At 41.9% G+C, this 22,746-nt stretch overlaps 1 protein-coding gene across 1 annotated transcript in view; it reads right to left on the bottom strand.

Annotated features, from left to right (window-relative positions):
- The window catches only part of KLHL1 (kelch like family member 1), a 1,088,169-nt gene extending 1,072,828 nt beyond the window's left edge, over window positions 1-15,341 (bottom strand). The window contains exon 1 of the mRNA XM_069205295.1: window positions 14,345-15,341. Coding sequence (XP_069061396.1) covers window positions 14,345-14,823 — 479 coding nt within the window. The 5' untranslated portion in view covers window positions 14,824-15,341. The remainder of the gene's footprint in view (window positions 1-14,344) is intronic.
- Between the last annotated feature and the right edge of the window lie 7,405 nt (window positions 15,342-22,746).

Below are 22,746 nucleotides of genomic sequence, written 5' to 3'. Positions count from 1 at the left end.
AGAGTTATACAACAGAAAAAATGTGGCCCCTCCCATCGGCTATATATACCATCATCAATAGACATAGAAGATATATATATATATATATATATATATTTTTTTTTTTTTTTTTTTTTATATATGTATATTTATATATGTCCATAGGAATATACATTCTAATATCATTTTAAATGTCCATTTTATATACTCTTCCCATTTTAGTATAATGCTCCTATTTAACCAAAAATCATATCACTAATCGGATGAGCCACTATTGTAACACAATGAATCATCAAATAAATATTTGTGTAGGCCTTTCAACAAACAATAAGAGGTAATCTGACCTAACATTGTTCTAATGGGACCCTGCCTTGACATCATCCTATTAACCAATATGAACAGAAAGTTCCTCGTCCTTGTTCAATCCCCAAGGATAACGGCTATTAAGCTGAATAATATATTCAGACTCCAATCTTCTCAATTGTTTTTCTCTGTCCCCTCCTCTCGGAGTGGCCAAGACCCTGTCTATACCAAAAAAATTCATCTTCTCAACTTTCCCCTCATGCTCAAGATTACAATGTCTCGCTACTGGATACGCAGCATCCTTGTTCAATATCGCTCTCCAGTGCTCAAGAATGCGTTTCTTCAGAGGAAAAATTGTGCTGCCGACATATTGTAATCCACATGGACATTCTATTACATAGATAGCAAAATCTGAGTTACAATTAATATACTTTTTAATATCTGCTTGCCTACCCGTGGGTAACTCATATTGCTTCCGGTTTGAACTGTATCTGCATGCTTTACACTTGCCACACTTATAGAAGCCTTGATATTTATCTAAGAAAGTTTCTTTCTTCTTCCTTGTATAACTATGTACCAAAATGTCCCTTAAAGAACTACTCCTTTTGTAAGTTATCAAAGGAGTACGGCTGACTAGCTGCCCAATTATTCTGTCAGCCTTGATAAGATGCCAATATTTTATGAGGATCTTTTTGACTTCTGACGAATATGCATTAAAGACTGTCACAAATCTCGGGGTATTAGTGCCTTCTCCTCTCTTTTTGGGAATCAATAGTTCCGCCCTTTGAACTACTGCTGTCTTTTGGCATGCCTTTTTTACTACTCTGTATGGGTATCCCCTAGATCTGAATCTCTGTGTCATTGTTAATCGTTCTTTCTCAAAACTTTGTGGGGTTCTACAGTTTCTCTTAGCTCTTAATAATTCCCCATAGGGTATGCTCCATTTTACATTCGGAGGGTAGTGACTTGTGGCGTGTAGAATGCTGTTCCCTGATGTGCTTTTCCTAAACAGTTTTGTATGTAATGTGCCTTATTTTACACAGACCTCTATGTCTAAAAATTCCATTACCTGTTTATGTATTTTATAGGAAAATTGTAAATTTAGGTCCCTATTCGGTAGCGAATTCAAAAAATCATATAACACTGATTCTGGGCCTTCCCATATCATAAATATATCATCGATATATCGTGTCCAAAATATGATATGTTGGGACCATTCCATCTTTTCATCTGCCATCACCCATTGTGTTTCCCACCATCCCATAAATAAACAGGCATAACTGGGAGCAAAGCAACTTCCCATCGCAGTCCCAGTTGTTTGTCTATACCATTGATCCTCATATATGAAAAAATTATTTTCCAAGCAAAATTTTAACATGTTCAGAAGTAGTTCAGAGTGTTCCAACAATGTGATTGGTTTGTCCCTAAAGAAATGTCGACACGCCTGAATTCCCTTCTCATGTGGGATACAGGTGTACAACGATACTACATCTATAGTTACCATGATATAGTTAGTTTGCCAAGGAGTATCCTGTATTTTTGTTAAGAAATCTGTAGTGTCTCTGCAATATGAGTTTAAATTCAATACATACGGACTCAAAAAATAGTCTAAGTAGATGGAAACATTCTCCAAAAGACTGCCTCTTGCTGATACTATAGGACGACCCAGAGGTTTATCAATATCCTTATGAATCTTGGGTAGCAGATAGAAGCAAGGTGCCACTGGTTTCCATATCAGTAAAAACTTGTACTCGTCATCCGAGAGTAAACCTCTACTGACACCATCAAAGAGCAAATCATGAAACCTGCTTATAGAGTGTCGGTAAGCTGATATTGTGGATATCTCATAACAGGCTGGATTAAGCAGTTGCCTCTTAACTTCTTGTTGGTACTTAGTAGCATCCCATAACACTACATTGCCGCCTTTATCCGCCGGCTTTATCACAAATGAGGTTCCTTTCTTAAGAGATGTCAGTGGTGTTCGTTGACCTGCTGTTAGATTCCGTGCATAAGCATCTTTTGTCCTCTTCCACAAATTAAGCAGCTCCAAAGTTACTGCTTCATGAAAAGCATCAATATCATCATGTGGTAAAACTGGATTACATCTCGATTTAGCTTTGAAACTGGTCCCGCTGGCACAATCCGTTTGTACGTCTAAGTCCTCTAGTAGCTCCACATCTGTTCCCCATGTTCTTTCTCCTATCTCCAGTTCACGTAAGGCAGCTAAACCGTCTATATCGCTAATCATTCATTCTGAAGCCAACTCTGATCTGTTCATTTCCGTTGTATGTGATATGGTTACGTCCTTTTTTTGTGCAAAGATTTTCATTAACTTCAACTTCCTGATCAGGTGAAAGATATCAATTCGTGTTTTCGTATAGTTAAAATTCGCTGTTGGGCAGAATGATAGCCCTAATTCCAATATTGATCGTTCATCCTGTGATAAAGTATGAGAAGAGATGTTGACTACTGTCAGCTCTCTTTCCTTCATTGTTTCTTTCTCCTGGTTTGTCGTGCAATTCTGCCAACCAAATTCTCTTTGTCCTGTTGACCTGCCCCCTCTCCTAATCTTTTTATTTCTGCGCCTTCGCCTTTGTCTCTTGGAGGTTTTCTCTGTGGTCTTGAACTCATCTGTAAAAAACGATATTCCTCCAGTGTAGTAAAAGGTTGACCCACCGATGTGCTTGGGCCCGGGGTCTCTTCCAGGTCTGATATATTCTCCACGCTCGATTCCGATGTGGATGTTTCCTTAATTGTAACTCAGATTTTGCTATCTATGTAATAGAATGTCCATGTGGATTACAATATGTCGGCAGCACAATTTTTCCTCTGAAGAAACGCATTCTTGAGCACTGGAGAGCGATATTGAACAAGGATGCTGCGTATCCAATAGCGAGACATTGTAATCTTGAGCATGAGGGGAAAGTTGAGAAGATGACATTTTTTGGTATAGACAGGGTCTTGGCCACTCCGAGAGGAGGGGACAGAGAAAAACAATTGAGAAGATTGGAGTCTGAATATATTATTCAGCTTAATAGCCGTTATCCTTGGGGATTGAACAAGGACGAGGAACTTTCTGTTCATATTGGTTAATAGGATGATGTCAAGGCAGGGTCCCATTAGAACAATGTTAGGTCAGATTACCTCTTATTGTTTGTTGAAAGGCCTACAAAAATATTTATTTGATGATTCATTGTGTTACAATAGTGGCTCATCCGATTAGTGATATGATTTTTGGTTAAATAGGAGCATTAAACTAAAATGGGAAGAGTATATAAAATGGACATTTAAAATGATATTAGAATGTATATTCCTATGGACATATATAAATATACATATATAAAAAATAAAAAAAATGTATATATATATATATCTTCTATGTCTATTGATGATGGTATATATAGCAGATGGGAGGGGCCACATTTTTTCTGTTGTATAACTCTGTAAGAAGGGCCAAGGAAGAAGACCGTGAAGGTTGAAACGCGTTGCCCTATGTTCTGTTTTATGGATTTTTGAAATAAATGAAGGCCATTGTTTTGCAAGGAGTGCCAGATTTTGAATTGTTTTTGGTGTGGATATATATATATATATATATATATATATATATATATATATATATATACACACACACACACACACACATATATATATATATATATATATTATTTTATTTTTTTACTTTTTTTTACTTTTATGTCAGAGTTTGTGACTCCATTGCGACGTTACATGGAGGGGCCGCGCTGAGCATCGCGACAGAGTTGCGACTTCACAACTGTAAAAAAAAAGGTGTTTTCACTTTTGAAAACTGATATTTAATCTGTCTGTAACCTATTCATTCCATCTATGGGGTCAGACAACCTCTAATCTGACCCCTTGTATTGTTTTTGTCCAGAAATCCATCCCCAGGACCATTGGCAGTAGATAAAATGGTGGCTGAAACTTTCTGAAAAGCTTGCAGCCAGCCAATCAGTGTCCTCCTTGTGGCTCGTGGTTTGATGTTGTGCCACGTTGGATTCGTGACAGTTCTGCGTCCCTATGTACAAATTTATTTTCCAGTTAATTCCTCAAAAACGACTGAATTAATTTACAACAAAACAGAAAAAGGTTGCTTTCTGGACCATGACCTACCTTTCTGCCAAATTTAGTGTAATTCCGCCAGTTGTTTTGGAACTACCGCTGTTAAAAATCCCTATGGAAAAATGAGTGGGGGAAAAAGTGTTTTGCCCCCCCCTTCTTCTCAGCCCACCTGGATGGATCACCCCATAACTTTCCGGACTGCAGCTCAAGTGAGCACAATATATTCTTGGAATTTTTTGTCAACAAGGACCAAAGTTATTAGCAACACAAAAAACACTTTTCTATAGATGCTTGGTCCTAACTAACTAACTAGTGGCGATCACCACAAGGATATATATATGAGCAAGACTCTCAAGGAGTTGAAATGCATTGGTGGTTGCTGAAACATTGAAATAAAGAGATTATATTGGGACCTTTTGGAGTGTGGTGAATTACTTTTGCTACAATTGCTATCTCAAGGGTGGTCTCCTCCATCACAGCACTGGCAGCTGAGTGTGCCACCGAACGTTTGTTCAGACTGCTTGTATTACAATATATATACATACACATATATACATATATATCTCATAACCTAGTGGCTGTCAGTTAGTTTGTTCATGGAATGTTTTAGGGTGAGTGGGGGCTGAGAAAAGATGGCATCCCAAAACGCAAAATCCCAATGCAATTTTCATTGTGTTTTGTTTTTTTAAAGGTCTACAAAAAGAACTTCTAAACGTAATTACACCAACTTTGCCAGGATATTTGACACTGTTTGAAAAAGCAAGCTTTGGTGATTTGCTGTAAATCCATTTAGTAGTTTATGAGAAAATAAAGCACAAAGATATTTGTATATCTGGATGTTTGGGTTCAAGAGACTCTTGCAAGAGTCCAATGAGCTCAACTTAAAAAAATAGAGCATTCTGATTGGTAGAGTGTGCATTTTGACATTTTGACCCTTGGGCCACCTCACTCCTGCAACAGTGATCCCTCTGACTGCTAGCCACGACACTATTAAAAATGTTGCAGCTGCCATTACAAGAGTCCGACAGTTATTTTTAAGGTTAAAGTGTTGTTATAGATAAATGAAAGTACCACTGAATTTCAAAAGTTATAGTTTACTGAGCTCACTATAACTATAATAACTAGTAGCTTTATCATGCACTGCATTTGACTTCGCATAACATGACGCGCTCAATGTCATCATTGATGACATTACAAATTAAATCTCAAATTATATCATTGATGACATCACTGATGACATCATCCAACTAACTTCCATTCAAACTGCTCGACACAGCAAGTACAGCATTTCAGGAATGACAATAAGTACTAAATGGTGCAAAATTGTGTTAAGCATAAAATACCCTTCAGACACACAAGCCCCCTTAGGTGTACCAAGCTCCTCCTACGGACAGCCTTCTCACTAGAAAATGATTTGTTTAGCCACATCATCATAAATGAACTGTTGCTCAGGTTATCTGTATTGCAAGTCCCACTGGACAACTACTGGACACACAATCATCCACCACACATGGAAAAGAGATGAAAGCTACAATAGAGAAGACATCTTTCCACCTTCCTGGACAATAGTTATTTTTTCCATTGTTCTTGCTATATCTTAGAATAATCCAAAGTCAGAAGGAGAGAAATCCTGGTGGTAAAGTAAATATAACAGAGATTCATGAGTAGTGGCGAAAGGAATAAGTGGAGTGGAGAAGAGCATGAGTTTCTGTCAGCACTACTCTCATGTAAGTCTATTCACACAATTCTCTACAAAAGAAGGAGGAGAGGTTACGAAATTACAGTGAGGGAGTAAACATCGAAACATCACAGGAGGTGATATATTTCTGGCTCTTCTCCATGCATTTCTTCATTTCTACCTTGTAGAGGCCTGTATACAGAGGAAGTGCAGTTCCGCTTCGAAGGACCACAATGATTCACCCAAAAGATTTGTATCCAAAATCACAATGCTCTCTTACACTGAGATGTGCCAAGGTCTAGTAAGAGCATGATATCAAACGCAGGTCAAAGTTCATACAACCATTCACCAAATTCTCACACTGACAACCTGAATTAACTGAAGTTAAGGCTTTCCACAGTTGTGTTTCCTTACCCACGTTTCCCATATCAGCAAGATTAAGAGGGAAAGAATTAGAATGCCTAATTAAGAGTGCACGTGCTAAAATGGAAGCGCTAAACCATAGAAGGCAAAGCACAGAGGATGAAAAATAAACCATAAAATTATGTAAAGCTAATATTCATAGTGGCCTAACTAAGAATCGATACATTGGAAGCTTTGGAACTGGAAGTTCTCAAAGTTCTTTCCAAAAAATAATTCATGCAATTCTGAGTATCAGGAAGTTTGCTAACAAAAGATCCAATTCGCAACGTGTTTTTATGGTAGAAGAGTGAGCCCTAAAACTACTCACAATGCATGCATGTTTTACATAAAAGATTCAGACATGAAACTACAATTCCATGTTCATACATGAAACTTCACCTCCTGTTTACATGTGGACGTTATACAAGGAGGCAGTGTAGGTGCCTCTTACGTACAGTGCATAATTATACATCTAAAATGGGCTAGAAAAAAAGTTGTTTAGTAAAAAAAAAAAACGGGAGTGTCAGAGGAGTGGTTTGGGCACGCAATGCCAATGTGTTTGCCTTTCACAAGGAGGAATGTTGCAACACTCACAAATGTTTCAGATTGCACATTTAAATAAACAAATAACTTGCCTCTGAATGGACCAGCTGTAAACTGTGCAGTAAATGGATAAAACGACCTAATCAATCCAAAATATACAAAATGCATGTCACAAAAGATGTCGTTCATTCCTGTTTTTCGGGATACAAAACGTAAAGTGGAGAATCAATGAAAAATATATTTTGCTCGAACCTGCGTCTTCCAGTCTCCCCTGCGTTCAGTCACGTTACTACTTTCATTGAAATTTACCAGTAAATATGTATGTGTGATATACACATTACACACACACATACATGCAGATCAGACTTATTGTAAATATATATGTTAAACAATTAAAATCTGAATAAAGTTGCATAAATTGACTTTTGGGTTATTCGTGTTGATAACGCTCAAATTTATAAAATGTGTTTTACGATACATAATGTGAACGATTGCTTTGTTTTACCTTAAATTATTTTTCATTGTTGAAACATGTATATATTTCCCTTGAGGAATTTCAGTAGAATTAAATAATTCCCGTACTTTTGGAGTGAATTGAAGGCTCAATTAGTACAAAACTCTAAGATGCTGCCACTGTCATTCATTTGAAGTGCAATCATTGAGAGATATTCTTTACTAGATAAAGGGTCTGATTTAGAAATGGGCTGAGGAGTTACTCTGTTACAAAGGTGAAGGATATCCTGTTCACCGAAATCTAAATCTCATAGGACATAATTGGATATAGATTTCGGCCCATTGGATATCTCTCACCATTATGACGGGGTAACCCAGTGGTGTAACAAAGGCACCAACAGTACCCGCGATGCGAGCAGTCCTGAGCTTCAGGGGGCCCCTCAGCTCTTCAGTACATCCAGAAGAGGGGCCCTCATATTTACTTTGCAGGGGATCCCCCTCATGTTTTGTTACGCCACTGGGGTAACCCCTCCTTCGAGTTTTAAATCAGGCCCAAAGTCTTTTAACAACTTAATCAAAATTATGTCATGGTGACTATGGTAAACAAGCAAGAAATAAACGGGAACACAATTTATAGTAAGGATACATTGAATTGAGTAAACCAGAACAAGAGTGGCTGTGGTAATGGCGATCTCCAAGGCACCTACACTTGTGTCCTATGACATTATGGGTCTGATTTAGAACTTTGCGGATGGGTTACTCTGTCACAATGGTGCCAAATATCCCATCAACCTAAATCTAAAACCCATTATACCCTATGGGATTTAGGTTTTGGCAGACGGGATATCCGTCACTGTTGTGATGGAGTAACCTGTCTCCCAAGTTCTAAATCTGGCCCTACATGCATATATAGTCAGTAACTCTGGCAGGTCGGATAACCAGGAGAGAAAACGGGACCTCAGAATGAGTACTTTAGGCTCTTGAAACAGAAAAAAGAAACTTGCAAACAGGTGCTTTGAGCAAAGGGGTCTACTCAAGAGAGGCATCCACAATTATATCAAGTATAATACTTTGATTGTAGTAGCATATTCATATAACCACAAAGTGGCATGCAGTATTAAAAATAATTAATTAACAAAGAATCAAATGACATGAATGCTAAAAATGTGAAGCACTAATAAAAAAAAGCTTTACGTCATTCCTGAAGCACATTTCTTTGACTTTTTATTTTTTTTCAAGGGAGGGGAGGAGGTCCTACCACTAAAGTGGACCGAAAACAGTTTTCACTAGACATGATTATCAGAACTAATCAGTCTGCATGGTAGAAGCTGCATAATTCATCTGGTATAGGTGGGTGTTAGACTTGGCATCCTTGGAGTGGTCTCCACTGAATTTTTGCCTCTACTTCCCAGGTTGTTTCAGAGTGTTGGAACTGTTTTTGCTGTTTTTGTTACTCTGAGCACTTTACCACTGCTGACCAGTGCTAACCTGCAAGTGCTCCCATGGTGAAATTATGGGGGTCATTCTGACCCTGGCGGTCCGAGACCGCCAGGGCAAAAATGACTGAAAGCACCGCCAACAGGCTGGCCGTGCTCTCACCCCTATTCTGACCGCGGCGATACAGCCGGCAGTTTTCTGCCGTTTATGCCCCGGCGGTGATAATCCGCCAGGGCAGCGCTGCAAGCAGCGCTGCCCTGGGGATTATGACCCCCTTACCGCCAGCCTGTTTCTGGCGGTTTTCACAGCCAGGAAGAGGCTGGCGGTAAGGGGTGTCCTGGGGCCCCTGGGGGCCGGTGCACTGCCCATGCCACTCGCATGGGCAGTGCAGGGGCCCCCTAACAGGGCCCCGGCCAGCTTTTCACTGTCTGACTGTTTCACTGTCTGACTTTTCCGCTGGGCCAGCGGACGGAAACAGTGTTACCGTCCGCTGGCCCAGCGGAAAAGTCACATCAACATTGCTGCCGGCTCCTAATAGAGCCGGCGGCAATGCTGATGTGCAGCGGGTGCAGTAGCACCCGTTGCGCATTTCACTGCCCGAAATTCAGGCAGTGAAATGCGCAACGGGGCTATGCCTGGGGGCCCCTGCACTGCCCATGCCAAGTGCATGGGCAGTGCAGGGGCACCCAGGGGCACCCCAAGTCCCCTTACTGCCAGCCTTTCCATGGCGGTGTTTACCGCCACGGACAGGCTGGCGGTCGGGGACTCATAATCCCCAGGGCAGCGGTGCTTGCGGAAGCCTGGCGGTATGTTGGAGGGGCCGGTGGTATGGCCGCGGCTATTGCGCCACGGTCATAATAGCTGGCGGAACACCGCCAGCCTGTTGGTGGTGTTACCGCCAGCTTACCGCCGGCCGCCAGGGTCGTAATGACCCCCTCTTTCATTTGCTCAGGTAGAAATAGGGTATTGGATGCTATAAAAGTGCTTGACTCCCACTCGGTTATTCCATGTGGTAGATGTCTATTGGCCAAAGGTTTCTACCTTCATTACTGCTTTCTTGTTGCAATAAGTTATTGAAGATTTTAATATTTCAAAATTTTAGACCACTGAAGCATCCTCGAATCCACATTCCTTCCCTCCTGTGCCTTTTATATTCATTATAGATCATATGTTTTTATGATAATCGTCACGCTACACATTCCCCTGCACCTGCTTTCTCTTCCTCAGTGTGAAGCTATTGTACAAATAGAGAAAGTAAATAACTAAAGACAGTGCTCACTACGTAAACACCACAAAGAATACGGGGGGGAAAAACGAGAAATCAAGTGTATTATTTCTCAAACATTTCCCATCTGAATCCTGAACTGTATGATTTCTACCACTGCGTTTCTACTTCCTAATTTCTACCTATGCTCGTGACTGTACCATCTCATTATATCATGCATGAATTCAGAATGGGAGAGTATGAACAGGTTTCAGAGTTTGAATCACAAGCAGTACCTTAAAGCCACAGGGCAACTGTCCACTGTGCACAGTGCTGACGTTCTCCTGCACTCACTTCAAAACTTAACTATTAGAAAGAAAACGTTGGTTACACAAAACATCCTGTGATTTTTATTTAGTATTAACATTCTGATTATTGTATTATAAGGAGCGTTGCTTCGTGGAGTTTGTGGGATTAGGGTGTGACAGTGTTCAGATAAATGCATTTTTATTTTGGTAGGTAAGTATGGGGACCCTGAGACAGGTCTGCTATCTCTGTGCCGGGTTTGTCTCATCCTGAGCAAAAAATGAAAGACAAAACAGTGATGTTTGATGCAAATGACAGAGAAAGAGAAAAACAGACAGAGTTAACATCTGATGACTGAACTTCAAAATGTTAAACCAGATAAACTGCAATCAATAGTGCTTGCCCAAATTGTGTGATTCTATGTAAATATAACAATCCTTCTTTATATTATTCCATATGAGCACATTTTGAAAAACTTGAGTACAGGGTGTGCACTACAAAGGACCTCTTATGTTTGAGTTAATAAACTATAATGTTACTTCATCTATAATACGAATCTTGGCTACTTGTAGGGTTTACATGACTCCTGACTTGCCTCTGAGTTCAATAATGGCATTTTCATTGGGAGGTGAGCCTTGAATGTTTCTAAAAACTATTACTTTTAATAACATCTGTCCATGCAGTGATATCATCAGATGTACTTAAGCAATACGCTTCCGCATGTTAAAAAAATACTTTTTTTTTTAATTTTGAAGAGATTGTATCATATTTTTACACTGCGGGACAGGTTCACAAAGGTAACCATACACTTTTTGTGTAAGTTTATGACTCTTTGCTATTCACAAATGTTATTAATAATATTGTTTTCTCTGCAGAGTCTGGGTATCAGAGACGAAGAAGGGTGTTTGTAGTGAAAATAAAATTAAAATAAGTGATCCAAGGGCAGGGACTCCAGGTCCTTTTGCGGTAAATTACTGTAGCTATTAGTTTCCTGGGAAGAATACGGGGCCTAGATGGGAAGGGCAGTGCTGTAGCTTCAGCAGGGGTGTTTGGGGTGTGACACTACTCAAATGCATTCTTGGTTTGGTAGTTTGGTCTGGGGGCCCAAAGTCTGGTCCGCTATGTCTGTGTCAGTGTTTCTTGACAGCCTCATTTCTGTAAGAAGGTTTTACATTTTAATTTTTTCAGTTATGATGTTAAATGGATATAGTGACCAGTTTAACAAAAAAAGTAGCAAATCTGCATGCATTGAAGTACTCCTTGAATGGGTGCAATAGTACTACTTTTGGAATCAAACTTTGTCAGTACTAGGCTTGGAAAGATGCACAACTCTCAGGTTTCTAGGCATGCTACTAGCAATCAAGCACCCAAGAGATGACAGGATGAACTTTGCATAATTCTTATTAGTGACAATCACTTGGGGTAGCATTCAAACCCACCATTTGTACCCACTAAGCCACTTTGGACAGAGTGCCACATAGTGCAAATCTGTGCTGACCCTGTTCTCCAGGGAAGCACCTGCAGCCCACTGATTTATTAGTTCAGAAATGTGACAGTCACACCCCCCAGATCTCACTGACTAGGCTACAACTCTGTTCACTATATCAAGTCTCTGTGTTAACATATGTTGCTGTATTTCAATTACATTTTCTGTAGCAAAAACCTGATATTTGAAAGCTGAATTAACCTTACAAAGGAACCAGGCTCTGATGCTTACGTATTGATCACTGCAGGTATTGCATTAACACATGTAGCTACTGTACCAGCTTGTGGTGCACCAGATGCCATAAATATAATTTCATTAACACATATTTATGTGGGAAAATCATATTGCCTCCAACTGAGTAACATTTGAAGGCAAAGTTAAACACACAAAGCAGGAAAACATAAAACTTTCGGACTTAGGCCCTCATTTGGAATTTGGCGGTCAATTTCACTGACCACCAAAGCCCAACTCACCAGACGACTGGCTGCCACTCCAGCAGGACTCCGCCTGCTGTATTACGGCTTGGGGGAGTCCTGCTGACGTGGTGGTGGCAGCGAGGGAAGATCGCCAGGACCCATTCCCTCCCGGATGTCCCCCTCGACTGAGGAGGTAAGTGGGCATCTGAAGGGGGGAGTGATCTGTGTGTTTGGGTGCATGTGTGCATGCTTGTGAAGGGGGGCTGAATGCGTGTGTGTATGTGTGCATGAATGGGGGTGTTTGTGTTGATGAATAGGAGCGAGTGGGTCTGGGTGCATGTATGCATATGCTGAATGGGTGTGTATGTGTATGCATGTGTGAGTGATGGAGTGTAGGGGTGCGTGTGATTGTGTGGACGGGTGGGGAGATGTGTGCATGTTTGCGGACATGTGTGTATGTGTGTCAGCGACAGGAATGAAGATTCCTGTCGCCGGGTGCGTGACCGCCAGGGTTTTCGTGGTGGAGTGACCACCACGGAAAGCCTGGTGGTTTGCAGCCTCGTAATACGGATGGCAGGCTGAGGTCTGCCACCGGTTGGAGGTGCTCCCCGCCGGCCGTGGCAGTGCAACTGCACCTGCGGGCCAGGCGGGGTTGTGGAGGCTTGGTGTCTGCCAAGCCTCACAACTCTTAATGTGGCGGTCCTTACTGCCAGCTTTGCAGTGGTAGGACCGCCACGGCGAGCCTGGCGGTCTTATGACCACCAGCCACGCAGTGGTGTAGCGTGGGTTGTCAGCACCCGGGGCAAGGCAAGTAATTTGCGCCCCCTAACCCGGGGCAAGGCAAGTAATTTGCGCCCCCTAACCCGTGGATTTTAGCACTCGAGTCTCTTCCAAGATGTTGCGCCCGGCCCCCCCTGCACCCCCCACGCTACGCCACTGCAGCCACGTAATGAGGGCCTTAGTGTTAGAGGTAACTACATTAGCAAACCGTCCAGGTTAGTGTGCACGGATCGGATGTCATTGCAGTCCTAAACAGAATAATTGACAGTATTCGGTGTTCTGTCGTTTTTTACTATACCTAAATCATGAAGGTCATTTCAAAGGCAGCATATTTAAATGTTACAAATGCCTCAACCCACAAAGTGCAAGATGACAAACTAAACCGCATCCTAGAATTCAGGTTCAATGTGCATTTAGGAAAGCATGGGTTCGGATAACATTGTGTTTAACAAACCTCAAGTGCATATGCACTCAATTCAGTATGTCCTAAAATAAGAGAAGTAAATGGCATAGAAATGTCATGCTCTCAATTTAAAGGAAAAAAAGAAAAAAAGAAAGCGACACGTTTATGTGTCTATTTTTCAGTAGCAAAAACTATTTTACTTTTTACTTGGTGATTTCAAGTAAGCTGCTCTTTCTTCGTTTAAGCACCTGTGTGAATTTCTCTGTTTTAGTGACGTAACTTCGTAAAATACTTTCATACATTTTAGAGGGCTTTGGACAACGTCCATTTATATGAAGTTTGTTGCTCCTTCCCCCGTCTCCTTAGGTGCTTAACACAGGTGTGCATCGACTATTTGCTTGTCACTGTTTTCTGTAACTCTTCCCTACACTGCCTATCTGACTTTAATGGTTCGGGTGAAGCTTCAGTTACCGCTGCATTCACTTTGCGGGACAAATAGTCCACTCAGGACAGCGAATACAATGTTAGTTGCGCGCCCGAGGGGGGCAGGACGTGACACATAGATGTTTATCAGTATACAGGAGTTTTAAACGACAGTACAAATATAAAACGTATCCCCAATATGGGGCATTTGATATCTAAGTTCTGCATTCATTATTTTCATGGACAGGGAAACCCTGTTATAGTTACCGTTCGGTGTATCCGTGTACACACCCACCCTATAGTTGTACCCACCCTATAGTTGTACAAAACAGTCACTTTAAAATATATGTGAGATCGTCTTCTAGTTAACGTCTATACAGCAGTAGTAGCTCAACTGTTGGTGGGAAACAACCAATCAGGTCTGCAGCACTGTGCCTCACACAGAGTGTCCTACCTGTGCTCGCATCCTGCACTTGTTGCTTCGTTACAGCCAGAGTACTCTTTCACCTCATCCTTCATCTCTAGCTCGGAGGGTGTCTCCTCTCGGGTGAGCTCCAGCCTGTGCCCCCCTTCCAGCGGCTCCACGTAAAACACCGTCCCAGGGGGCTGCTGCTGGCCGCAGGGGACATGGCGGGGGGACGCCGGGGCTGAGGCAGAGGGCGAGGGGCTAACAGAGAACAGGGTGCCATTGAGCGGCGCGGAGGAGGCTTTCTTCCAGAAGCTGCCCCTCTCTTGGTGGTGGTGATGCTGCTGGTGGTGGTGGTGTTGGGTCTTGAGCAGGCGGCTCTGGCTCGGCCCCCAGTGCTCGAAGCCGCTGTCCTGTTGCAAGCAGCCGCCTCCCCCTGCTGGACCTGCCGAAGGGTGACTGAACAGCTTCCAGCGGAGGCGCAAGATGTGCTTCACGTCGAATTCTTTCCTTCCAGACGCCGACATCCTTTTCCGCGGTTCCCCGCCTGATAGCTCTCTCTTGCGCTGGAGAGTTAAATTTTTTTGAAAAAAACGAAATGTGTTCTACAACGAGCTCTCCCGCCTGAGTGTACTGGGAAATAGAGAATCTCATACAAAAAAGACTAAGGTGCAGCGCACAGTGCTGTTTGCAGTCACTAATCGCTTTCTGACAGACTTGGTTCTTCCTGCTCACTAACTGCTGCGAGCACTGGGTCGGAAACCCCAAGAGCAGCGAGGCGTGCGGTGCGGGGAGAAGACGAGGCAAGGTGAGCGAGGTGTACCATCCAGGGGTTGCTGAAGAGATAACAATCTGATTAACGGGGAGACATTGTGTGGCAAGCCATGCCACTGTGAAGCAGGTGCCTCAGTTCTTTTTTACCTGATCATAGTCACCGAAGAAGATAGATTCAGCTGGGGGAGGGTCTAATACATTTTTCTTTCCTCTTATCCCTCAGTTCCAGGTACTTATGCACACTGTGCCTTGCAACAAGTCAGTGGCTTGTAAGGTTTCTCGGCAAAGGGCTGCTTTTTATATGACGTGTGCCTGTGTTGTCAAGGACTTCAGCATACCATGTGCCACTGCACCTCCGTGACCGCATCCCTCCCCCGTGATCCCTCCTTCCTGTCAGAAATGAGCATATTTCCCGGCGCCTTCTGGGGAAACCGACTCTCTTCAATCTTCTTAGCCCAAAGTAAGTCCGCTCATCTAATTTTATACCCCCCTTGTGTCGGTCTGTCACCTCTTGCTTTCGGAGACAGTTATATAGCTGCAATAAAGCACACGAAAATGCATCAATAGCAGAATCAACATGCATGAATCATTGTAATGTAAACTTAATAGACAGTATCCTGACCCCAAGGGGGCACGAGCAGTGCCGGGGATTTTTTTAAGCCGCTGTCACTTGCTTTCTAGTTTAATTATTGTAAATATATAAACAGATAAAAAGCCCCCAGGTGTCATACTGGCAAAACTCCAGATTTAGCACTTAACTTTGCACATGTTGCCAATCTGACGTGAAGATGCAAGATGCACGACGCACACGTGCGCCTTCTTGCAAGGGCCGGCCATAGCGCTAGTGGCACTCAGTGTCACAACATTTTTTGGCACCCCTCAATGGCCACCTCTACCATGGATTCTCTCATTACCAACCTTTACCAGTGCCCCTCAAGTTTCCATAAGACCATAACTACTCTCTCTCAAATGGATTTAATTAGGTTTATAGCGCCACTTATTTTAGTGTAGGGTGTCAGAGCACTCTACATTGCACACACATCACACAGAGACAATTAATCAAATGTGTCTGTGAATGAGTGTTTAAGAAGCCCCCAGGTGTCATATTGGCACCTGAGTGTTTAAGAAATAGTACTTAAGACAAACGACTACATGATGTAGGAGTCACATGTCATGCATACTGGAAGGCAGCATAGTTTGAGTGCTTGGTCTGGAGTAGCACAAACTCAGAACATAAAATGTAGCACCATGGTTGGGTGTTCTCTTTAACAATCAGTATTGATTTCTATCCAAATGAACTCTTTTTGCAACATTAAGATAAGGAAAGACTGGGAAAAATCAGAACTCTCTCTAATCTATACCTTACAGTTTGTCTGCAGCTCTTTGATGATAGTTTATAGCTTACTATTCTATGTTACAAATTTTTACTTACAAACTGTAACAAAAGGAGAACTCTGGCAAAAGCAGAAATTCACTGACCTATTTGTTATAAGCACTTTCTGATCTGGATGGTCTGTGTTCTCTGCAGGGAGCATATTAACCCTCTGCACTACCTTCAAAAATCCACTATAGAAAACTGGGAATGCTCTCTAGGCAGACTATTAATCACCAGAGTTATCTTGACATTTTAATTGTTAACTGAAAATTGCTTGAGACAAGGAACGCGCATCAGGTGCTCTTAAAACCATAATATGCCTGCAAACAGGGCGCCCCCGCCCCCCGACGTCAGCGACTGCGGGGCACCGGTCACGCCACCCTAGAGCCGGCCCTGCCACTCGCCCACACGCAAAGGTATTCACGCTGCAATATCATTTGCCTAGAGGCGTCTGTTAACCTACCTTAATGCCAGACTTGTGCTCGAGGGTGTTGTGGTACTGTGAATTAAATTATATTTATACCTGACTCAAGGTGCAGCACTAAGGGCAAGAGAAGCAGATACAGGCGAGCACGCCTCATGTCATCGCCCCGCCTCACAAATCATCATATAAAATGTATGAAAGGCTGTAGGCAGTAAATGACACACAATGTGGGAAACCCACTTGTCTTGCCGACAAGACGTCCTTGTATGCGCCAGAAAGGTGGGGCCGTGGGTTTGGGATTTTCATTTTAGAAAAGACGGAAAGGTAATTTTTCATCGCGATATATCTCTTTTATAGACGCAAGTTTATATCTCTTTTATAAACGCAAACTTAAGAGACTGCACGTGTTTACGTTGCGCTGGGTCTCTGCCATTGATAGAAACGTAGAAAAGACATCGCGAAGACGCATGAATAGCACACTTACGTCATCAAGGCCATCCACATGTGACCTATCTAGTAAGGTTGTCAGGGTGAATTGTATTTTTTATACATTTGACTTGGTTTAAACTGGCCGGAACTTCCGGAGGTCATAGATGACTGTTTAATTGCATAGCCTACTACTGCATACTTAGATGAAAGATATAAACACGCCCATGCTTCTAACTACTATCTCCTACAGCCACAGTGATATCTTCCAGTACCCAGGAATTATGTGACAGAGGAAGAGCAAAATATGGAACAGGGTTGTCTAAGAAAAGGCAAATTATGCGGATAAGTGCAGCATATTGTAAGACAGTATTGGTGCATTATTTTGTCTTTTTTTAAGCGTTAACACTGTCTGGGCAAATACTCTACCTAATAAGTAGAAAAGTAACTGTAAAATACAGCAATAGCCAATCGAAAGATGACCAGGCAACATTTTTGCCTTTCACTCCTTCACTGCACACGACATGTTGCGTTTTTAGTAACTTTTCACACGTTTGAGCAAGAAACAAGTTTTTTTGCCAAAATCTGCAAATTTTTGAGATGATGAATTGTAAAGCAAATGCAGAAAATCTATTTTCATGCAGAAAACGCAACACAGCAGAATTGCTTAATTCCAGTGGTCTTGCCTATTCCCATTCCCAGAGCTTCAACAGGACTAGGGTCCATTGTCGTCAATAAGCAGAAGGCCTGATACTGTTGTTTAATAACGCCCCTTCCCCTCCCCCGCAGGCCCCTGAGTCTCAGCAGATTTTCATTACAGATTTAAGTTCTTCACCTGTCTACAGTATAAGGGAGGGAAAAAAGAGAGCATCAAATCTTTCTTTGTATTTGCTGTACTTGATGCAATTGGTTCACACACTTTATCAGTTATATATCTGGTGGTTAATTTTCCAAGATGAGCATTACTGTAAGAGATCAAAAGGACTGAAGCTTAGTTGGATACTGTCACATCATTCATGATACGACTCAATGTACAAGCCGACTAAGGTTGGAGAAACATTCTCAAGCTCTCTTAAAATGCAAGTGATTAGTGTACACATCACATATAGAACAATAATGAGAGAAACATGCATCGCTGAAGGTTATGCTGCATTCTCTCCTCGGGTTAGGGAGGACAATATCTTGGTAAATAGTAATAAAGACTAGCAAATAACAGTACTTAGATTGTTTGAGCATTCGTAGGGTAGAAATGTGTGTAAGTGAAGGCAGATGTCCAAATTTTTATTTTTAACAACGTGGCTTTTCATTCTTCTAAGGTTGATGAAATTAGTGCTACTCAAGCCCTGATTACAAATAGACCGGTGGAATTGCCATGTTGAATTCTGAACCAAACAATTATCACTTGGGTGGTGTCAATGCTCCTGGCTTTACTGGGTGCATAAAAAAAAAACACTGAACCAGACGCGATTTTATTTTGTCATAAATTTCAGCAGGAAAATCGCTTACGGAAGGATTGCATTTCTCCCCAGTTCTGTTTCCCGGCCCCTTCTTGATCCTCATCCACAGCACAGAGGGGCATGAGATGCTACCCCTGCAAGAAAACATCGTAAAACATCGTACCCTCTCCTACCGCCCTGACCCCTGTCCCTAGCCCTTGCAGAGTAAAGACATTTTTGCACAATTTCCCATCTGTTCAGAACAGGTGGTGAATGTATGCATTGAACGCCTCGTAATTAGGAAACTCGTGAAGAATTCTTCATGGTAAATCCAGGATGGCAGAGGTAGTGGCCAGGAGTGGTTTACCATATATATATATCTATATATATATATATATATATATATATATAGATATATATATATATATATATATATATATATATAGATAGATAGATAGATACTCTTTTGGACACACTGGTGAATTACTGTTTTAATACAAGTGTTATGTGACATCTCTGGAATGGGAAGAGACTGTGTAGTACGAAGAGCTATGTTTGGTGCGGTTGCTCCTTTTAGCCACACTTTGCCCAATTGGGCTTTCTTGTTGACATAGGCTAGTTAACTCAGTACGACTTATTATGTGTGTGGCACCAGTAAACATTCATTATTTATGCTCCTTGTGCTCTGATATCTTTGAAAAAGTGAGCTGACCTATGGCATACATTAATATTTATTAGCTATCTAGGGGATCCTTGATGGTTTGAATTTTCGACTATTACCCTTATGCTCCCACAATCATCTTACCAATAGTACGACATATGATTATGATGAAATGATATTATTGTGTATGTTAATTGACCCCTATAATGTTCATTTTGTTAACTAAAGCACATTATTCTTGTTTCTCTCCTTCTTATAGATTTGATTATGTTATTTTATATATATATGTATATATATATATATATATATATTTATATATATATACATATATATACATATATATATATACATATATACATATATATTCCTTCTTTTTGATGCCATTTAAGTATAGAACAACCAATAAAGGATATTTTGAATGTACTCTTATGGTCTTTTCAACCATTCTAAGATAACGCTCTCGTCACATTAGATGCTATTGCCCTTTTTCCATGATCATCTTTATGTCTCTGTCCACATATATTTCGGTTTTCGCACTTTGTCAGAGGTCATGAGCAAGGGGTTTGAGCCAAAACTGTATGTTGGGTCTGTTTGTATGTGATTGAAATGGGTGATGGAAAGGGTAATGCAACTCATCAAAAAGGTACATATAAAATTCATTGTTTGTTTTTACAAAAGATGATGATTGTTCTCACTGACCTTTGGTAGACCCAAATCCTCTTTGCCTGGGATTTGAAATGAATGTTACATTGTGAAATGAATGGGCAAGAAGACCCCAGTATACTGAGCAGATAGGTAATTTTCCATTTGGTATTCCTCCTCTTATTCACTTGTGCATGAAAAAAGACAAGAAGTGGATGAATGGAGTAGAGTGGGGAAGAACATGTGATTTGTTTGAATAAAAGTGAGTGCAATCCGCTGCTTACACCTACTTTCTAGGGTCATTTCAGAAAAATACCTTATTTGTTTAGCTACTAAGGTTATAAAATGGTTTCCTCCTTGTTAGACCTGACAGCCTTAGGGTAGTCACCCCTAACTTTTTGCCTGCCTCCCTCCACTTTTGAGATACTGTTTTTGCTGGTTTTTAGACTCTGCACAATTTACCACTGCTAACCAGTGCTCAAGTGCATATGCTCTCCTCCTTTAAACATGGTAACATTGAATCATACCCAATTGGGCTATTTAATTTACTTATAAGTCCCTAGTAGAGTGCACTATATGTGCCCTGGGCCTGTAGATTAAAAGCTACTAGTGGGCCTGTAGCAGTGATTGTGCCACCCACTTAAGTAGCCCCTTAACCTTGTCTCAGGCCTGACATTGCAAGGCCTGTGTGTGCAGTTTCAATGCCAATTCGACTTGGCATTTAAAAGTACTTGCCTCACCTAAAACTCCCCTTTTTCCTATATATATGTCACCCCTAAGGTGTTCCCTGGGTAACCCCTAGGGCAGGGTGTTGTGTTGGTAAAAGGCAGGACATGTACCTGTGTAGTTTACATGTCCTGGTAGTGTAAAACTCATAAATTTGTTTTTACACTGCTGTGAGGCCTGCACACTTCATAGGAGAACATTGGGGCTGTCCTCATACATTGTTTGAGTGGCAGCTGCTGATCTGAAATGAGTAGGAAGGTCATATTTAGTATGGCCAGAATGGTAAGACAAAATCCTGCTGACTGGTGAAGTTGGATTTAATATTACTATTTTAGAAATGCCACATTTAGAAAGTGAGCATTTCTCTGCACTTAAATCTTTCTGTGCCTTAAAATCCACTTCTGGCTGGGTTTAGTTGACAGCTCCTTGTGCATTCACTCAGACACACCCCAAACACAGGATACTCAGCCTCACGTGCATATATCTGCATTTTGAATGGGTCTTCCTGGGCTGGGAGGGTGGAGAGCCTGCTCTCTCACAAAGGACTGCCACACCCCATACTAGGACCCTGGCAGACAGGTTTGAACTGAAAGGGGACCTGGTGCAGTTCTAAGCCACTCTTTGGAGTCTCCTCCACTTCAAAGGCACATTTGGGTATAAAAACAGGGCCTCTGCCCCTACCAACTCAGACAGTTCATGGAGAAGAGAACTTGAACCAGAGCTTTCATCCTGCCAAGAAGAACTGCCTGGCTGCCCAAAGGACTCACCTGACTGCTTTCTGTGAAGGACTGCTGCCTTGCTGCTCTCTGGCTGTGGTAAGAAGTACTCTCCAAGGGCTTGGATAGAGCTTCCCTCCTGTTCCCTGAAGTATCAGGACCAAAAAGACCTCATCTCTACTAGAAGGACTTCTTGTGCAGTGAAAATCTACACAGAGCCTGCCAGAAATGACGCACAGCCTGCATGCTTTGAAAAATTCAACGCACGCAGAACTGGAACGATGCAGCCTGACTTTGCAACAAGAACATCGACGCAGCACCAGTGTAGCGACCAGAAATTCGATGCACGGCCCACTGGATTGATGCACAGCCAAGCCAGAATGACACAGCCCAACTTCCAGAGAGGAATCGACACAGCGCTTGCCGTGCGGTAGAAATTTCAATGCAACGCCCACCGGATCGACGCAGCCCCTGTGACTTTGTCCTGTCCATGCCCGAAATCCATGCATCATCCCCTGGGTGTCCGAAAACCCCGCAACCCGGAGTGGATCCACGACAGAGCGCTGGAAATTGACGCACAGCCATCCCTGCATGAAAACTAAATGACGCATCACCTTGTGCGGCCCGAGAAATCTTTGCACACCTCCTGTTTTTCACGCATTTCCTACTCTGCTGTACTTTACAGAGATTTTGAATGCGAACCAGGCACTTTGTGCTTAAAAGAGACATTTATTGCTTCTAAAAGACTAAAGACACTTTATATCACTTTAACAGTGATATCTCAAAGTATACTTATTGAATTTTAATTGTTTTGACCTGCATCTTATCAGATAAATATTATATCTTTTTCCAAACACTGTGTGGTGTATTATTGATGTGCTATACTGTGTTATTGCTTGATTTATTGCACAAATACTTTACACATTGCCTTCTAAGTGAAGCCTGACTGCTCAGTGCCAAGCTACCAGAGGGTGGGCACAGGGTAATTTGGATTGTGTGTGAGTTACCCTCACTAGAGTGAGGGTCATTTTTGGACAGGGGGTAACCTGACTGCCAACCAAAGACCCCATTTCTAAAACAGACGTTTGCCCTCTGTCCAGGTAGGGACCACAATGCTAGTCAGGGCAAGTAAGATACACACTATAAGTTTACCTGTACTCACTCTCTGGTAGGTTGGCCCAAACTCAAGAGGAAATGTGTAAAGTATTTGTGCGCACACACAGTAAGACAGTGAAGGCACCACAAAAAGATGCCCCACCAGTTTAGAAAA

The sequence above is a fragment of the Pleurodeles waltl genome, chromosome 8 (genome assembly GCF_031143425.1).
Source record: "Pleurodeles waltl isolate 20211129_DDA chromosome 8, aPleWal1.hap1.20221129, whole genome shotgun sequence".
NCBI lineage: Eukaryota > Metazoa > Chordata > Amphibia > Caudata > Salamandridae > Pleurodeles > Pleurodeles waltl.
This window is presented reverse-complemented; position numbering and strand designations above follow the sequence as displayed.